The sequence below is a fragment of the Argopecten irradians genome, chromosome 6 (assembly GCF_041381155.1).
Source record: "Argopecten irradians isolate NY chromosome 6, Ai_NY, whole genome shotgun sequence".
Lineage (NCBI taxonomy): Eukaryota > Metazoa > Mollusca > Bivalvia > Pectinida > Pectinidae > Argopecten > Argopecten irradians.
Window position 1 is genome coordinate 6,342,100 of NC_091139.1, and position 18,221 is coordinate 6,360,320.

At 33.5% G+C, this 18,221-nt stretch overlaps 1 protein-coding gene across 1 annotated transcript; it reads right to left on the minus strand.

The window, feature by feature from the left end:
- Window positions 1-1,702: 1,702 nt before the first annotated feature.
- LOC138324809 (nuclear receptor-binding protein-like) lies at window positions 1,703-18,102 on the minus strand. Its single transcript, XM_069269980.1, has 14 exons — window positions 17,943-18,102; window positions 13,628-13,750; window positions 12,940-13,041; window positions 12,042-12,131; window positions 11,711-11,751; window positions 10,533-10,627; window positions 10,125-10,205; window positions 9,502-9,554; window positions 8,860-8,967; window positions 8,241-8,373; window positions 7,397-7,505; window positions 7,073-7,123; window positions 6,030-6,336; window positions 1,703-5,513 (listed from the first exon to the last, which is right to left on the minus strand). The coding sequence occupies exons 1-14, from the start codon at window positions 18,057-18,059 to the stop codon at window positions 5,409-5,411; spliced, it is 1,515 nt and encodes a 504-aa protein (XP_069126081.1). The 5' UTR covers window positions 18,060-18,102; the 3' UTR covers window positions 1,703-5,408.
- Between the last annotated feature and the right edge of the window lie 119 nt (window positions 18,103-18,221).

Genomic DNA, 18,221 nt, shown 5'->3' on the forward strand with positions numbered 1-18,221 from the left:
CTCGCAAACGCACGTGTACCTATTCAAGGTGATCTGTCAAGTACGTAAGCCTTCGGAAATGAAAAGGAGGATATCATTTTAACCTTTTTGCGGCCACTCATTGATAAGTAAAATATTTCCAGTTGCACATTGTAAACTACCCAAAACATCAGCTGTGTATCTGGGCTCATGATAATATCTGAGATCATATGGTGAAGTTGGAATTTCCATTGTAACCAAACTTATATTATAGTAATGATAATTTTGAAGTTTCTGCCTACGAAGCCTGGATTTGTGAGTTTCAGTTTAGATAACAGCTAATATATTGTAGAAGTTACTCTTATCAGCAGAATTATTTTTTACTGTCAACAGCAGAGCAAAGGCTAACTAGATCAGTTTTATTTTTGCGTGGTCTTTGAAGCGCCTATTCTTGTACAGCACTAAAGGCCAACTACCTTTCTGGAGCAAAACATAAAGGCTTCTCAGAAACAATAACACTCAGAAAATATATACCGATGGCCTAAGATGAGGTCACAATACCAATCATATGTTATATTTCCTGCGTAATATATAATATGATAACAGCGTGGAGTCATTTCGCTGTTTTGCCGTCAAGCGCAGTTATAGTCAACTACCGCGCGGTATTTAGGACGACGGCGGGAAACATAAGACGACCCGCGTTATTAAAATTAACATTTCATTAATTTCCATTGACATTTGTTTCGGAAAGGTAGTGAGCCTTTAACCACCGAACATAAAATTGAATTGTGCCAATATAAGCAAATTCATAGTATAATGCCAATTACATTTCTGAAACAAAAAAGACAATAACAACATAAGAAACTTAATATCGATGGCCTAGGATGTACAACACTAAACAAATGCAATATTCTTTGTGTAATCCATGTTTTCTGAGAAATGAGGTAACAAGAGTCATCAACAAAGGATACGAGGACAGACGAGGAACCAGGGACCATGGATGAAAGACAACTTAAATCTGATGATGGTGGGCTGAAAATCTAAAGTCGTTTCGAAAGGTAGATGGCCTTTATTTATTCAACTGAAGAAATTCTTTTGTTGGTAACATGTAACAGGTTTCCAGCTATCTTATACATAACAATTCATTCAACAGGACAAAAGGAATAAGACAGAAAAATACCATTTTAACATATTTTTTATTCAAATGCAACAATATAACAGTAATAGCATGGTCTACTTCACTCTACAGTAGAATTCAGTTCATCCACAGGCGTTTGGCTCTATACATATTTCTCTCCCTATATATGTAATACTGTGACACAGTACAGTATTACATATTATTTAAGATAGAGAAAATGTCGATAGAGCCAAACACCTGTGGTTCATCAGCTGTCGACACATACCACACAAAATACAGTGTCTTCAATAAGGACCACTATGACCAATTAAGATTTTTAAAGTGCGGTCTTTCTTCTTTAACTATTTCACCCCTAAAAATGTATAATGGACTGTTCCAACCTTTGAATTAGAAGAGTTGAAATGGCTTTTAGGGTGAGTTAGGGGTAATGATGAGTTAATAGCAAAAAGTAATCACAAAAAGTCATGATTTTTGGAGGAATTATGACATTGTTATGTGTAATATCAATTTCATGAATTCTGAGAGAATAAAATCCAGTCTAGTTTCGTCCTCATAATCATTATTTATGATATTACCTGAGGATATCAATCCTTCAAATATTTTATAAGAAATCGTCCAATACGATATCATATTGCTAAGGAGCTAAGAAACGATTATTTCTCTCATTGAGCAATTGATCACAGGAAATGCAATTTTAGTGTTGAATTCAAAAGTTTCAATGGAAAGCACTTTCATTTTGTCTTGGTAGGACAACATCCTCTTACTACAAACACAGGGCCTTGATACAATTCTGCATATTATTGTTAATGTGAAAATTTTGTGAATGTATGAACTGTGTAGCTAAAAGTACGAAAGTACATGTATATCTATTGTGAAAATAACACCCCCACAAAAGGTTTATGCTTGCAAATTACTAAATGAAGCACGGAAATTTCCACTTTTACATTACATGTTTACCATATCTAACCCAATAATTCAGACATAAAACTGGTGTTAGCCAATAATCATATTTATTTGCTCAGGATTTTGTTTTTGTAAGCATTAAGTTTTTTTTAATTTTGATTGTTCCATTAAAAGAATGGATGTCATTCTTACGTGTAGTAATAGAATTTGACATTGGTAAACTACTTTTACATACAAGAGCACTTAAAATGTCAAATATGGCATATATTACATGTATTAGTTCAGATTCTGCATCAAAACCCTGTGATTACCATATCTTAGCACTATGAGTATACATAATTGTCAGACAAAACGTCAGTTTCTATATTTCTTCAAAACACTTTTTAAATCACATATTCCTCAGATACCAATTATTCAATAATTACTACCCTGTTTTGTGTGATTTATGAAAATACAATTACCATGATTCCTTCATGCTTGACCCAAATTGAAACAAATCTGATGTAAATCTCTGAAAATTCAATCAACTAAGGAAACCCTATATAACTATATATATATAAAATAATCAAATAGAAATCTGATTTAGGATGTTCGATGACTCGGAAAGAAAAGCATATCTAACCAAATTTTTCTCCTAGATTTTTCACAAAAAATTGTTGAAATCTGAACCAATTGGGTGATTAAAAAAAAAAAAAAAAATTCAAGTCTTTTATTGACCCAATCTTATCAAAATTAGACTTCACTACGATACTCTACGTTACGCTCCAATACAAGATCTAACGATGACCTCTGGCCTCGAATCGGAACATCTCGGGACGTAGTATTATCAGTTTACACTTCGGAATGAATCAACCACACCAAAGATTCCGTAGACGACACACTGATTGGCTAACCATAGGGGTCATGCTGAGGTGACCCCGAACGGGGCATTGTTAGATCTTGTATTGGAGCGTAATGTAGAGTATCGTAGTGGAGCGGAATTACAAGTCTAATTTTAATTAGATTGTTATTGACCACTCTTGTACTATTTTTATTATTGCACTTTGATAACAAAGAAAACCTGCTGTACAATGCATTTCAATCCACTGTGTGTGTTTTTTATTCCATATGAAAAGATATACCTCATTCAGCACTTTCAAAATATACACGTCTTAGAATTCAACATATTATATTCTGTCCTAAATATGTCTCAATGCCCTTATCATAATGTGGATATTAAGCCTTCAGTACTGAGAGTTATCTCCCCATTGAAGAGTTCCGATTGAAAGAAAAAGAAGTGGTGATGATAGTCACACACTTACCATTATCCTCCCTGAACGGATATACATGTAATTACAGGACTTAATTAAGCAGGATGTCCAGACTAATTAGGAACTTGGACAAAAATAAAATATCCCAATGAACTGGGACTGCATGTTTACATTACTGGCCATATTTCTTCTTCATTGCAACATACATTTCTTCTCACCTCACATTCACACACAAAAACAATATGGTATTACTTGTTAAGTTATTTCCCTTGAAAAACTCTTGTAAGTATATAGAGAAATCTGGTGTCCTACTTAATTTTGTCTACCTCCAGAACTTCAAGACAAATACTTATGACTTGTGGAGATATATATAGGCCATATACATAAAAGGATTAAAACACAAATAATAGTAGACTTCATCACTTCATTAGCAAGTCTATTTACAACCCCTGTAATCTAATTTATAATGAAAAAAAAAAAAAAAAAAAATTCAAAATGATATTTTGAAATAAGGTAATGTAAGGTTACTGTAAAACAACTTTCTTTTGTCTGCAATTTATTTTTGCGAATATCGTGATCCAAATAAATTCGTGAAAGTTTATCTCTGAGAACTGACATTTACATCATTGATAATGATAGGAATGTCCAGTCATATTTAAAAATCGGAAAATGTTAATCTACGCGAACTTGTTTTGGAAATGGAAATCGCGAAATTAAGTATCCACGAAAGAAAGTTGATTTACAGTATCCATGATTTGTATCCTTATATCCTTGTAATATTCTCTCGGGTCATACCACACCGTACACACTGCCCGGGGTCATCTTCATTCTACTCAACTGAAATATCTCATACCTGGTGTATGATACATCTTCAATTTTACTTATCTGGAGCATTTCAAGCCTCTTCAATTCTATTTATCTTCATATTTCATACTACAATGCACTTACTCGCTACTCACCTACACCATTTCATGCCTCTTCAATTTTACTATGTAAAAAATTTCATCCTTAGTCATTTCATTCATCGAAAACGTTCCAAACTCTTCATCACCTCTTATCTTAAACAATTAACTGCTATTGATTCTTCATCGCTAATTCAATCTAAAACATTTCACACTTTTTCATCGCTACTCATCTAAAACTCTGAAACATTTCATACTTTTTCATCGCTACTCATTTAAAACTCTGAAACATTTCATACCTTTACATTTCATTTATCGAAAACATTTCAAATCTCTTCATCACTTCTTATCTAAAATAATTTTCTGGTACTTATTCTTCATCGCTAATTCAATCTGAAACATTTCATACTTTTCATCGCTACTCATCTGAAACTCTGAAATATTTCATACCTATTAGCTATTTCTCCTAGCTTAAAATTTTCTTATACTTCATTGCTACTTATCTCAAGGCTTAGATGATTTCTCGGCACCAAACACACAACATCTATTTCAGCATGAACTATGCAGTATCATATCACAGTCTAAGGTCAAATCAGATTCATGTACATAATCATGCTCTTGAACTTTATATGAATGTCATCAACATAAAAGGCAGAAACCTTAACACTTATATCGTTTATACACCGGAACAATGTGCAGAATAAAGGGACTGCATGTCAGCACTATTTTGTGTTAATATAGAAGTTGATTGTGGCAGATCTCAGTGAGCTGGTAAGCAACAACTTTGTGGCATATCTCAGTAAGCTGGTAAGCCACAACTTTATGGCGGATCTCAGTGAGCTGGTAGGCTACAACTTTGCGGCATATCTCAGTAAGCTGGTAAGCCACAACTTTATGGCGGATCTCAGTGAGCTGGTAGGCTACAACTTTGCGGCAGATCTCAGTGAGCCGGTAAACCACAACTTTGTAGCAGATCTCAGGGAGCTGGTCAGACACAACTTTGTGGCAGATCTCAGTATGCCGGTAAGCCACAACTTTGTAGCAGATCTCCGGGAGCTGGTCAGCCACAACTTTGTGGCAAATCTCAGTGAGCTGGTAAGCCACAACTTTGTGGCAAATCTCAGTGAGCTGGTCAAACACTCCATAGTACCAAATCTCAGTGAGCTGGTCTGACACAACTTCATGACGGATCTCAGTAAGCTGGAAAGCCAATGCACAGAAAGCAAGCCGGCAATTTAAAATAGTAGACCAGTGGAATTAGGCCGAGGCTAAAATCCCGTTTGTTGGGCTGGTACCATTGGTCAGGGGCATGCATGACTGGAAGTGTGGGGCAATCAGATCTGCTATCTTCTCTCTATCACTCTGTCAAAATACAAAATAATTAACATATTAAAATGTTATCTATCTCTGGAGCAATCAATTAAAAATCAGACATCAATAGATCAAAATGTAATTAATCTCTTGAGATCTCAAATAAAATACAAAGTCATCAAAATCTATCAAAATGTAATTAATCTCTTGAGAACTCAATTAAAACCACAAAACCATAAACTTGTAATTATTTATTTAAATCAGATTAAATTCTCAGTCTATTGGCTGATGGAAGAAAATTCCTAACACAAGTACAGATAAGAATTCAAAAAGACTTGCTTGTTTGAATCTAATCCATAAATTAATGTGCTTTGAAAGATGTGTTCTCATAAAAGCAAACAAATATATATAAGTAAAGCTTGACACATTTAGCTTAAGATGTGCTTATTTGGTAGCCAAGTGCATCCTGCAGCAAGCAAATTTTACAAATGATCTGAACTATACGAGTATGCATTTTCATTACTGATCTAATGCCTTAGACCTATCAGATGAAACGGTTAAACTTACCTCATTTATAAAACCATATTGCACAAGTTCTTGGGCCAAAATCTGTGAGTTGTCCTCAGACGTAACTTCAGCTTGTAATTTGCGATTTATTTTATCGTCCATTTTTAATATAAGTGTCAACATGAAATTTGAACTATCATCCACTTTTTTCATTTCACATTTCATATTCATCACAAGTCTCTGTTCGATATCCATTCGTTCCGTGTCCTCCAATTTCTCTGATTCTGTCACCTCTGGAGTCTTGGCGCGTGGTCGGGAAGGTCGAGGACGTTTCAAGGTGAAGGCAGTCAATGGGTATATACCGTTCCTGAAATAAAATTGGAACAATTTGCTAGCTTTTTTTAAGGTGCTGTCCTGTGAAAAATATCGGTCATTTAACATCGGATGATCTTCCCACTAGTAGCAGGCAGCACATTTGTGTTGGCTGAATAAAATTTTTTTCATGGAAACAATTTCCATTTCAAAACAAAAGAAGTTACTTGGATTTGGAAAAGAAAGTTGGTTAACATTATTGGGTAAGGAATAACTATATGTACAAATGTATTGTATTTCGAATTTGTCCCTTTTGTTATTACTGTGCAGTCCTCAGAGTCTTTAATAACTGATCTTAAAGACGTTAACTACAACATGGTACATATTCGCCGTAATTAGCACCCCTCCCCTTTTCTGGATAAGGAGTTTTAGTTGTATAAACACCCCCATCCCATGAATTTAACAATGTTTTACAACACACCATGCCTCAAACATCAGCATTGTGTCCATATTACATAACTCACTAGTCATTTACATGTAAATAATGACATACCGTAATAATGCGTCTCATAGGTTAAAAGGCATGTTTACTGTTACAGATTAATGTACCTTGAGTACAGAAAGAGTTAAAATATTGCTTATTTTTTTCCATCTACCACTTACATCTTAGTTCACAAATAAGGGTCCCCTATGTTACAAGTTGGGTGCTAATTACAGGGAATACGATAAGTATTAGTTGTCTGTGATAGATATCCTTTCCAATGAAATTGGAAAATGTTTCGTTGACTTACCGTACATCTTCTAAAAATTTCTCCATCTCTAGGGGTGGACACTGGGACAACCTGTAGACAAGCAAAATGAGAGCTACACAACTACCATATCACACAAGGAAAGAGCAACAACTTCCATCTCATATAGTATATAATGAGATTCTAATCTCATCAGTTCGAACGTGTATACATTGTAATTCAAAGATGTCTTATTGGTTGGGTCCTATTATTGTACATTTTTGTAACTGCTTGAATCCAGTTTTTATCACAAGTCTTTAGATACTACATAATAAGTGAATACATTATGAATATGTTTTCCCTGTAAAGGGTTCACCAGAAACTTACTTATAATAGAGAGGCTCTCGCTCGTCACTGTGTTTGATCTCCGCTATCACCCGGTTTGGTTCCAGCTTCTTTATATTTGCTTCATCTGACAGATTTTCAGGAAGAATTGCTGCAAAGTAGAAAAACATTCATAGTCTACAATGCCACAATAAGTACACCTGTATTGATAATGATAAACTATGGAAAGGGCAAGGGTCCAACTATACAAGGGGTCAGAGGACACAACACAAATATACCACAGTCTCTCAAAACACGCACCTTGCGCTTCACATACCCAAGCCATAATATAACCATATACATGGGAGGCAGTCCTTACATGACCCTGGCTGTTAATAGGACTTTAATGTAATCAAACAAACAAACAAGACAGTGATACAATGTAGGTACTAACTGAATGATATACTGACGTCATCCTCAATTCTCTAGGGGTTACTATCACTGTTGTTAGATCCACCCCTGTACTCTGTCATAACAAACCTGAAGGCATTAGGAGTAAAGTCTAACCAAGCAGTGGCAATCATAGGCCTGTACAGAGACCTCTTTTGAAGATTTCAGAAAGCAAACTTAACTTCAACTCTATTTAAGATTTCAGAAAGCAAACTTAACTTCAACTCTATTTAAGATTTCAGAGAGCAAACTTAACTTCAACTCTTTTGAAGATTTCAGAGAGCAAACTTAATTTCAACTCTTTTGAAGATTTCAGAAAGCAAACTTTGCTGGCTGCAGATAACTTTATTCCCCGTGTAATATTGTTAACATTGTATAGATTGTTGAAATACTCTTATATAAAAACACTGCGGAATCATTAAATCCTAATATATATATGCTTAACTGCATTACTTACAGAGACTGTTTACAAATGTATGTGCTGCTAGCAGCTGGAGTGAGTGAACCTCAAACAGAACAGCATGGAATAGTAGTTCTCGAGCTGATGGTCGCAAACCTCCGTCTCTCTGTATACACTTGGAAATGAAATCCTGGGAAGTAAAATTAATATTTTTTTTATTATGTCAATGAATATTGAGAAGCAATATTTGCATATTATGACAAAATGGTGATGACAACGAAGGAAAATTTAAGTTGAGTAAAAGAAACTACTGTATTGACATAATATGAGGTGCGTGCGGGATAAAACAAATTGTTATATGTGTATACAAATTACTCATTTGTTGAAAAGACTAAGGTAAGTGGCAATTCACGGTGGTAATGTATTGTAATCTGATTAGGAGATGAATTGGTTCGAAACCAAACCTTTTCATGCAGTAGTGTGCACTGGCCCTACAACAGACATTTATCTGTCTATAATGTCTAAGTCTGGTGTCAGGGACGCGCTCTGGCCTTACACAAGACATTTATCTGCCATAATGTCTAAGTCTGGTGTCAGGGCCAGAGTACCTCTGGCTAGCCCTCCCACTCCTCCTCCCTGCCACAACCCCAACATGGGTAAACACCCTAATACTTACCCTTTGTAGACTGTTATCTAAGGATTCTAAGGTACTCTTAACACTCTCCTCACTGATGTGATTACCACCGCCATCACCTCCATTTCCTTGGATTCCAAGAGCAGCGATCTACAAAGCATTTTAGAATTAGGTGATAAGGGGAGATAATTTTCAAAGGAAGTTCTATTATCTTTCCAAATATTGCTATTTTCAGGAACATGTTTTTGTTAGATTTTATCCTAAAACTGTATTTTTTACTGTTTACCAGAAAATCATATTTTAAATAGGTTTGTCTTAATTACATAGATAATTCCATAATAATTTCTTGGAGAGGGCTTATAATATTATAGGCTTAGTCTGTTGCCCAATCCTATTGATTATTATCGACAAAATTGGTTGAAATGAAATAGATAATTCCAGATGATTACTGCAAACGTGGACATTTTCATGAGTGCTTAATTCTGCGACTTGCAAGCATAAAACTTTCAGGGTTTTATTTTCGCAATAGATGCACTTTTTCACTTTTAACAAATAAGTTTATACATGTACAGAATCTTACACAGGGAGTAAATTTTCCCGATAAAGTGATCTTCCATATAAATTAGCTAAAATTTCTCCCTCGTGTAAATGTCAACGTTTAGAGTGCATATCCAATGAACTCACCTCCAGAGCACACATTCCAAAGGAATATATATCTATAGCAGTTCCAAAGTTTTCTGAAACAAAAACAGCTGGCAAATTACTATCAAACCTAAATCAAAATATTCTTAGCATTGAATAGATAGAAAAAATATTTCCTTTTAAATTACTCAATATTTTTTGAAAGACATACCAAAGAAAAATTTCATATAAGACAATACATTTTGTTTTTTCTTTTAATCATTCTAACATCAGTATAAATGGTGTTAATATACCCAGTATAATTTCTTATGAAATAAAAAAATAAAATTTCCTGTCAAAATCGCTCTGCATGCAAAAAAGTTAATTTATATTATAGGAATCCTAACATGTCCTCCCGGCTGGCTATGTCCGTGTTAACATTTCCACGCAGCCTCGCTTTCAAAGATTTATTTTTAGAAATGTGCTAAATTTACAAAGGGTTTTTCCATCATTTCAAAAGTCAAAACTGGACATCGTTGGCAGAACTGGACCATTGTTTTGATATGCAAAGACTTTTAAAAGACCCATGAATGCATTTAGACTGGTTATCTTAAACCGACTACTCACTTTAACTGTTTTATACTACATAATATGACAATGGCAATGACTGCAGTCCTAGGCCCTACCTCCGTATTCTGGAGCCACACAATGCATGTTACGGATATCTTTTCTGTAGGTCTTCACGTGGTGCATAGCATCTGGAGCCACTGAAACATTCAAACATTAGCAATGAGAATGATGATCTCATCTTCATAAGAACATGTGCCCGCGATTGACTGCATTAAGTCACAAACAATCAGTTACAACCCCTTCAGCAAAGTCTTAACATAGTATATATGGACATAGAGTATTTAGTGGTATCTTTGTCAGAACTAGTAAGACACTTGAATCACATGCACTACAGCATACAATGCAAATGGTGACAGACACCAATTTTAGAAGTCATTTTTCTTTCATAAGACAATTACAATCTTTCTTCTTATTTTTAATGTTACAACTGTATATTTGTTGAATGTTGAGATTTTTTTAATTACCTGATCCAATTTTGATCAGCCCATTGTGCTGTATGAAAATGGTATCGCACGTCAAGTTACCATGGATAACTGGTGGTGTACAGGAATGTAGGTAACTGTAAACAATAACAAATATATAGTCAAGTACCCAGAAATGTAGGTAACTATAAACAAAACAAATATATAGTCAAGTACCCAGAAATGTAGGTAACTGTAAACAATAACAAATATATAGTCAAGTACACAGAAATGTAGGTAAACTGTAAACAAAAACAAATATATAGTCAAGTACACAGAAATGTAGGTAACTGTAAACAATAACAAATATATAGTCAAGTACACAGAAATGTAGGTAACTTGTAAACAATAACAAATATATAGTCATGTACACAGAAATGTAGGTAACTGTAAACAATAACAAATACTAGTCAAGTACCATGAAGGTAACTGTAAACAATAACAAATACATAGTCAAGTACACAGAAATGTAGGTAACTGTAAAACAATAACAAATATAGTAGTCAAGTACACAGAAATGTAGGTAACTGTAAACAATAACAAATACGTAGTCAAGTACACAGGAAATGTAGGTAACTGTAAACAATAACAAATACATAGTCAAAGTACCCAGAAATGTAGGTAACTGTAAACAATAACAAATATGATAGTCAAGTACACAGAAATGTAGGTAACTGTAAACAATAACAAATATGTAGTCAAGTACACAGAAATGTAGGTAACTGTAAACAATAACAAATATATGTAGTCAAGTACACAGGAAATGTAGGTAACTGTTAAACAATAACAAATACGTAGTCAAAGTACACACAAAGAAATGTAGGTAACAACTGTATGTAGGTAACTGTCAAGTACAGTCAAGAATACACCAGAAATGAAAAATGTAGGTAGGTTCTGTAAACAATAACTGTAAACAATGTTATTCAATAACAAAATATATAGTCAAGTACACAGAAAGTGTAGGTAAACTGTACGTAGTAACAGATTATGTAGGTAACTGTAAACAAGTAACAGAATATTGTAGACAAGTACACAGAAAATGCAGGTAACTGTAAACAATAAAAAATAACAGAAATGTAAGGGTAACAATAAGATTAACAGCAGAAAGAATGTGTAAATTACCTTATCCTCAGAAGTGTTAATTAAATAAATCAGAATTAACAGATTTTTCAATATTTTACCTTAAAGCAGAAAGGATCTGTGTACACCATCTCTTCCAAGCCTGAAATGGTACAGTCAAAAAATCTGTTACATGAAACCTCCACAATTATGAATGAACTACATACTAACAACTGTATATCATATCATATAATATAATATGAAAATCGTCTCTTCACCTTCTTAATAAATTCAGTGAAAATAATTAAAGTTTCCTTTTCATAACCATCTCAGCTTGTTTTATCAAATACATTTTATGTTATAATTATGAAATGTGTCAAGACATTTAGAATGAAGTAATTCAGGGTATGAAATATTTACCAAGAACTTCAACAAGAAGTTTTGATAACTTACTTTTAACTGGAATGTTTTGTTGTTCTTCTTTGTTTTCTTCAGGAACTGCTTTAAAGAGCCTGATGACATGTACTCTGTTATAAATATCACCTGTAACAACAATGTCAATAATATAGTGTTATTCAGTATATAAATAGAGGATCTTACATGTGTTATGAAATTTATCAAACAAGTTTCATTTCAACAAATTTTATTGCAAATAATATGCAAATGGATTTGGCAACTGGAAAAGTCTATATTAGCCATCTCCAGAAAATCTCAAACAAGTTCAATAATTTAACATGCAAAAAGTCATTTGGCGAGTGCCATATCAATTTTTTTAAACAAGTTTGATAAATTTCATATCACATAGTCAGGAGTGTAAGATTCTATTAATCACATCACTTTTATTCATAGAAATGTAACTAAAACTTTAAAATTTTGTCTCTATATAAAACAGTACAAATACTGCTCTGATGTGACGTTTCCGTCTACTGAGACAATCATGCGACGTTATATATCTAGATAATGATGTCAAAACTACAAGTGATGTCATAATAGTGTTAACATATCTTACGATATTTATGACATGGTCATATGACATGGCTGGATAGGCCAGTTATGTAATACATTTTTCAGTACTCTAAAAAGATCAGCCTTATGCTATTACATATACTTCTTTGGAGATTCAATTCTACAATCCTATAATCTGACTACAATGATTTATTAAATTTTTGTTAATTTTGAAAATGTTGACAACTTTCAATTTCACACTCAAGCCCCAAAGATGACACAAATCAGTATTTTGTCTGACGGTTGTAGCAGTTCAAAACATAATTTACAAATTCATGAAAGTTTCTATTTAAGTGAAAAGAATCCAATTGAAACATTTTCTGGTTAATAAACAAGTTGAACTCACTCTTGGCTTTCCATCTTTATTGTCCGTCCAGTACTTATGAAACTTGACAATGTTTGGATGGTCAAGTTGTATGAGATTATCAAATACTTGTCCAATCTTTTCCTGTAACATAAAAGAAAATACATTGTAATACCATTAAATAATGCATTAATATAATCATCTAGTTTATGTTGTCTCCGTATCCTTTTTAAGCACAGCACTTTTTTATAAGTCCATGCCAATTATTCAAAGGTACCCCTTTTTTATCTGAAAAGCATCCCATTTATGGACCAACCAGTGCAAATCTCATGACATGAATTTGTTAACCTTCTTCAATCAATTATTCAGTACATCTGATCTCATTCCCACTGCATCTTTCAGTTCCATGTTTATAGACAAGTGGAGATCTAGATGATCTCACTGATCATGAGCCATTAACTTCTAGCTTTTAATGTGTCAAATAACAAGACTCAGAAAACTTAAAAGTTATATTCAGACTCCATTATTTAAGGGGCCTGTACATGTACTTTCTAAAGGAGGAAAATGCATTTTTCTATCTTGAAAGATTTCGGATTCTTTCCTTTATCCGTATTTGAAAATATATATGCACATAAAATTGCCAAAATATAGTGATATTTGGCACAAATATATCTCCAAAACTTCACTGGACACTCATTTAATAAATTCAAACAACGAAAATGAAAGCTACCTCCTGTGCTTTGAGATTCCTGTTTTCAGAGAACTGGACTTCATTCCATACCACCTCCACGCCTTCTTCTGTATCCATGGCCAGGAATGCATTGTCAATGCTGGGCACATCACGCTGCTCAACCTAAAAGTATCAAATGACAAGAAAAACTTAATCCAAATGGCTCTTTACAATGTTCTAACCAGGGTAAAAATATCATATTTATTAAATCTTTCAAATTTATTGGTTTTAAAAGAATAAAGTAACCTTTATGCGAAGTTTCTTTGAATTAGGACCAGCAAGATTAAAGATGCTCCACCGCTGACAAATGGTATTTTTTCACTATAAAAACAGGAGCAGACGATTTAGTATTTTTCTTCAGTTACAAAAGTTACTTACTTTAACCATTACCATTATTGAAAAGTTTGAGCTTTAATTTTACTTCAAGTTCAAAATATGAAAAATAATTAATTGCATCCCGAAAAAATTCCGTTATCTTTATGGAATGAAGTACTGATTGCGCATGCACCAAAGGCGAAATAAATTATTTCATTTTTGTGTTAATTAGGCATATATATACACGATTAAACACCAATTAATGTTCAAATGATTAATATAATTTATGCTCTGTCGGCGGTGGAGCATCTTTAACAGTTCAAATAATTACAGCATTTGATTTAATTAGTGCCCCTCATCCTTTCCGGAGACCCCCTCTAATGGAGAAGGAATTGAAGATATGAAATGACCCCATCTAATGGATTAAATGATGTGTTAAAACTGTATAATGTTTATAACATTGGCATTGTTTTGCATATTATGAAATTCATGTTATTATATTTGCATTTACTCTTTCATACTGTGTAGTAATGTATGTATTGTAATTAATCTTGCCCCGGAAATTTTGGAGAAAATGTCCATGGTGTTGTGTGCTTATTTATTGAATTCGAACATGCTAAGGTAAGTGCAATCATTCAAACTGACTTAGAAATAATCTTATGAATTATTTAAAGCCTGCAACAAGATTTTATTTTGACATTGCAATCTTGAGTGAAAGTGCAACAAACCATCATTATGTTGCTGATGAAGGTCAGCATCCAGAAAATTTATTTTGAATTTAAAATACTTTTCATATATCACTGTATTGAAAATTTGAATTTTGTAACGTACATTTGTCTCAGCCAAATGAGCAAACGATCGAGATTAAACGTCAACATATCGACATGCATTTGCTTATAGCTACACATGCACATGTGTAAGAAAATGGCGTCAGGTTGAAGCCATGCTTTCATATTTTCACACTGGGTCGTGTTTGGGAATTCGGTCAGTATTGATATTGATGCGACGATAGTTTGATAATATTTCATAAATTAATACAAGAATTAACTGCATTAAAACATTGTAGCAAGTATTTTTGTATCCAGAACAAAATACGAAACTTTGCAGTTAATCATTTTAAAATGACTGTGTAAACAAAACAAATGGCAGCCGAAAAGTAAAACATGGTTTCTCCAACTGATCATGAACTACAGGTATGTTACGTTCACAATTAAACATATTTGAAATGGCAAATGCCTTAAGTAGATGTTTTAGGTAATGATTGTATTGAATTAGAATCCAAGACTGCAGAACGTGTTCACCATGCCGGTTTGAAGTGAAAACAGTGTCTACATGGAAACATATATCAGTGTATTTGGTCAAAAATAAAATTCAATTAAATATAAGCACTGTCCACAATTCTTAATTCTTAAATAATTAAAATAAATAACCTGTGAATTAACTTGAACTAAATGACAGAAATAAACAACAAAAACAGTTGTTTACTACGTGATTTTTCTTTGCCAATAAAACAAATAAAAAACATTCCCGGAACACAATCATTTCGGTGACATTTTTAATTACCCCATTCTTCAAATCCCCCATCCAATGGAAAAATAGGTGGGGGTCTTATTTTCAGACATCCCCCTAAGTCTGGAAATTTGTCAAAATAGGTGGGGGTCTTATTTGCGGTGAAATACGGTAATAGGAAATTTATTGTGAAGAAAGAACGTCAATATCGAGTGTTGACTGTATAGTCGACAACAGGGAAAGGATGAGGTAAAATCCTGTCGTAGAGTCGATAACAGGGAAAGGAGGGGTTAAAATCCTGTTGACTGTCAACTATAGAAGTCGTCTATATAATCCACAACAGTACAGAAAGAGTTAACATTTGAATCACAATGCAGTAATTTCTCAAAGGAAAGAAGGCATAGCATATGTAGGTTTACCGTGACGGATTATATTTTTTTTAATGTGCCATTATTAGTATGGAAAGATTGAAAACATAGTATTTTTTCATCTTTAAGTTACGTTTTGGTTTCCTATACAGAGGACTCCACATAATCGAATAACGGTTATTTGAATATTTCGGTTATTTGCATAAAATTCTGCGGTCCCGATTTTTTCCTTCTTTATCTTTGTTTTTCAACTCCGTGTATTTGCATAGACTTTTACATGACCTCCGGTTATTTGAATCAAATATTTGGGAAATTCTAAAAATAAAATCGAATAATTTTCAATTTTGCAATTTATTTTTAGCGAAATTCGACGATATTAGTTTCAAGATACTTCGCTTTTACTTGAAATCATCATGGTGACAGATTAACGTTATCGTATGGCTCGTTATTTTATGCATGAATCTGCAAAGGTATTCGACGCTGTTACGATTTACATCAGCAGCGGTTGATCATAACTTTAGTATAATCACTGACTCAAACATCTAATTAAAGCATTTGCACTTTCAAATATGTTTATTTATTAACGTAAAGTACCTTAGTTTGCGATCGGTTGGAGAAACTATGCTTCCTTACAACAATCGCCATTCATGAGTAGTCTCGTTCAACCAGAGTCTTGTTGACTACGACAGACATGTGCGAATCAAGCGTCTCGTTGAACGAGACATAAAAGCATGCAAAGTCGGCATGCAATGACTACCGCAAGTTTCGTACAGTATGTAGGATACAAAAGATACTTGCTACGTTGTTTCATTGCTACTTGAATATGCATTAATTTCTGAAATGTTATCAAGCTATTCGCCGTATAGATCAACAATACAGAGAGAATTCTCAAAACACATTTAGGTCCAGTGAACGCATGGCTTCATCACCTGCCGCCATTTTCGAATTCATACACATGTGTAAAAACAACACTACTAGTTGATCGGCACTTTGAAGTTTAATCACGATCGTAAGTTCATTTTGCCAGGCAAATGTACGTAAATTTGTTTATTAGACCTATTTAGGTTCAGAATTGTAGACACAAATTCAATCCTGTTTAGTTATTGCATTTGATATCGATCGTTTAGCTGTTTCTCAAATATTCACGTGTCGATCTAACGTAAACAAGAATCTAATATTGGAATATTTTTTTGTTATTAAACAATTAAAATCGATTTACAACTTCGAAAATAATAACTTGTTGTTCGTTTTAAGTGTAAATAATTTACGTATTTATCAAGTTAACGAAACGATATCTATTTGCCTGTTCACATACATATGTGCGAGGTCAAACGAAGGTGCAAAATGTCATCACCGCCTATTCGAATACTCCGGTTATTTGCATATTTTCTTCTGGAAAATGACTTATTCAAATAAACGGAATCCTCTGTATTTACCGGTAATATATTGTTACATTTTTTAAATGCTCTTGGTGCTAAATACAGCAAATACAGTAAGTTAAAATTCAACATTCATCCATGCTGTATATTTCATATATGTTTGTTGGAACTAAATCTGCTTGAATCTAAATGATACACTAGCTAGAGACAATGGTATTTCATGAAATTATATATATTTATTATTTCAGCATCCCTTCAGATTTTTTTCAAGTGCGCTGGGTGCTTATTATGTCAAATACAGTATCTGTCTATATATTTTTAAATTAACTAGAAACTCTACAATTCATCAATGTTTTTGAAATTTTGACACTTAGGTAATTGGTTATACAAACAAAGATCTGGTGGAGTGAGTAGAATAAGATCTTTAATTAACGGCTTGTGATCATGCATGGGTTGTACTGAAATGTACTGGGAAATATAAGAGCCAAATACACAATATTACTGTATCATTCATGCATCCCCATGTCATGATCATAATAACTGTGAAGCAATATTGTATCAAAATGCAACTATCAAGAAAGATTAGAAATAAGCATAAGGATTGAATACGTAAAAGAAGACAATTTGGATAGGCTAAAATGTAAAATTCATCAATAAAGCCCATATATCAACGAACTTCTTTTACATGCTCGAGTTATTTCCCTTACATCGTCGAGACCATTTCATACAAATAAACATGCAAACCTCTTCGCGTCGTTTTTGCCAACGACCACATGGACTTTCTTCTAAAACCTCGCTTTCATCCTCAGACTCATCAGCACTATCTGATTTAGCAGGGTTTTCTGGATCAACCTCTGCCATTTTGACAACTGAGGGGCACTTCCTCAACTGTCAAGATTTACCAATCATGCGAGAATGGTGGAATGTGATTGGTCATAATACCAATATGGTCGTTTAATTTTCCTTCTAATCGTTATTTACATTATTAAAACTACATGTGTAACAGATAAATAAATATTTTGT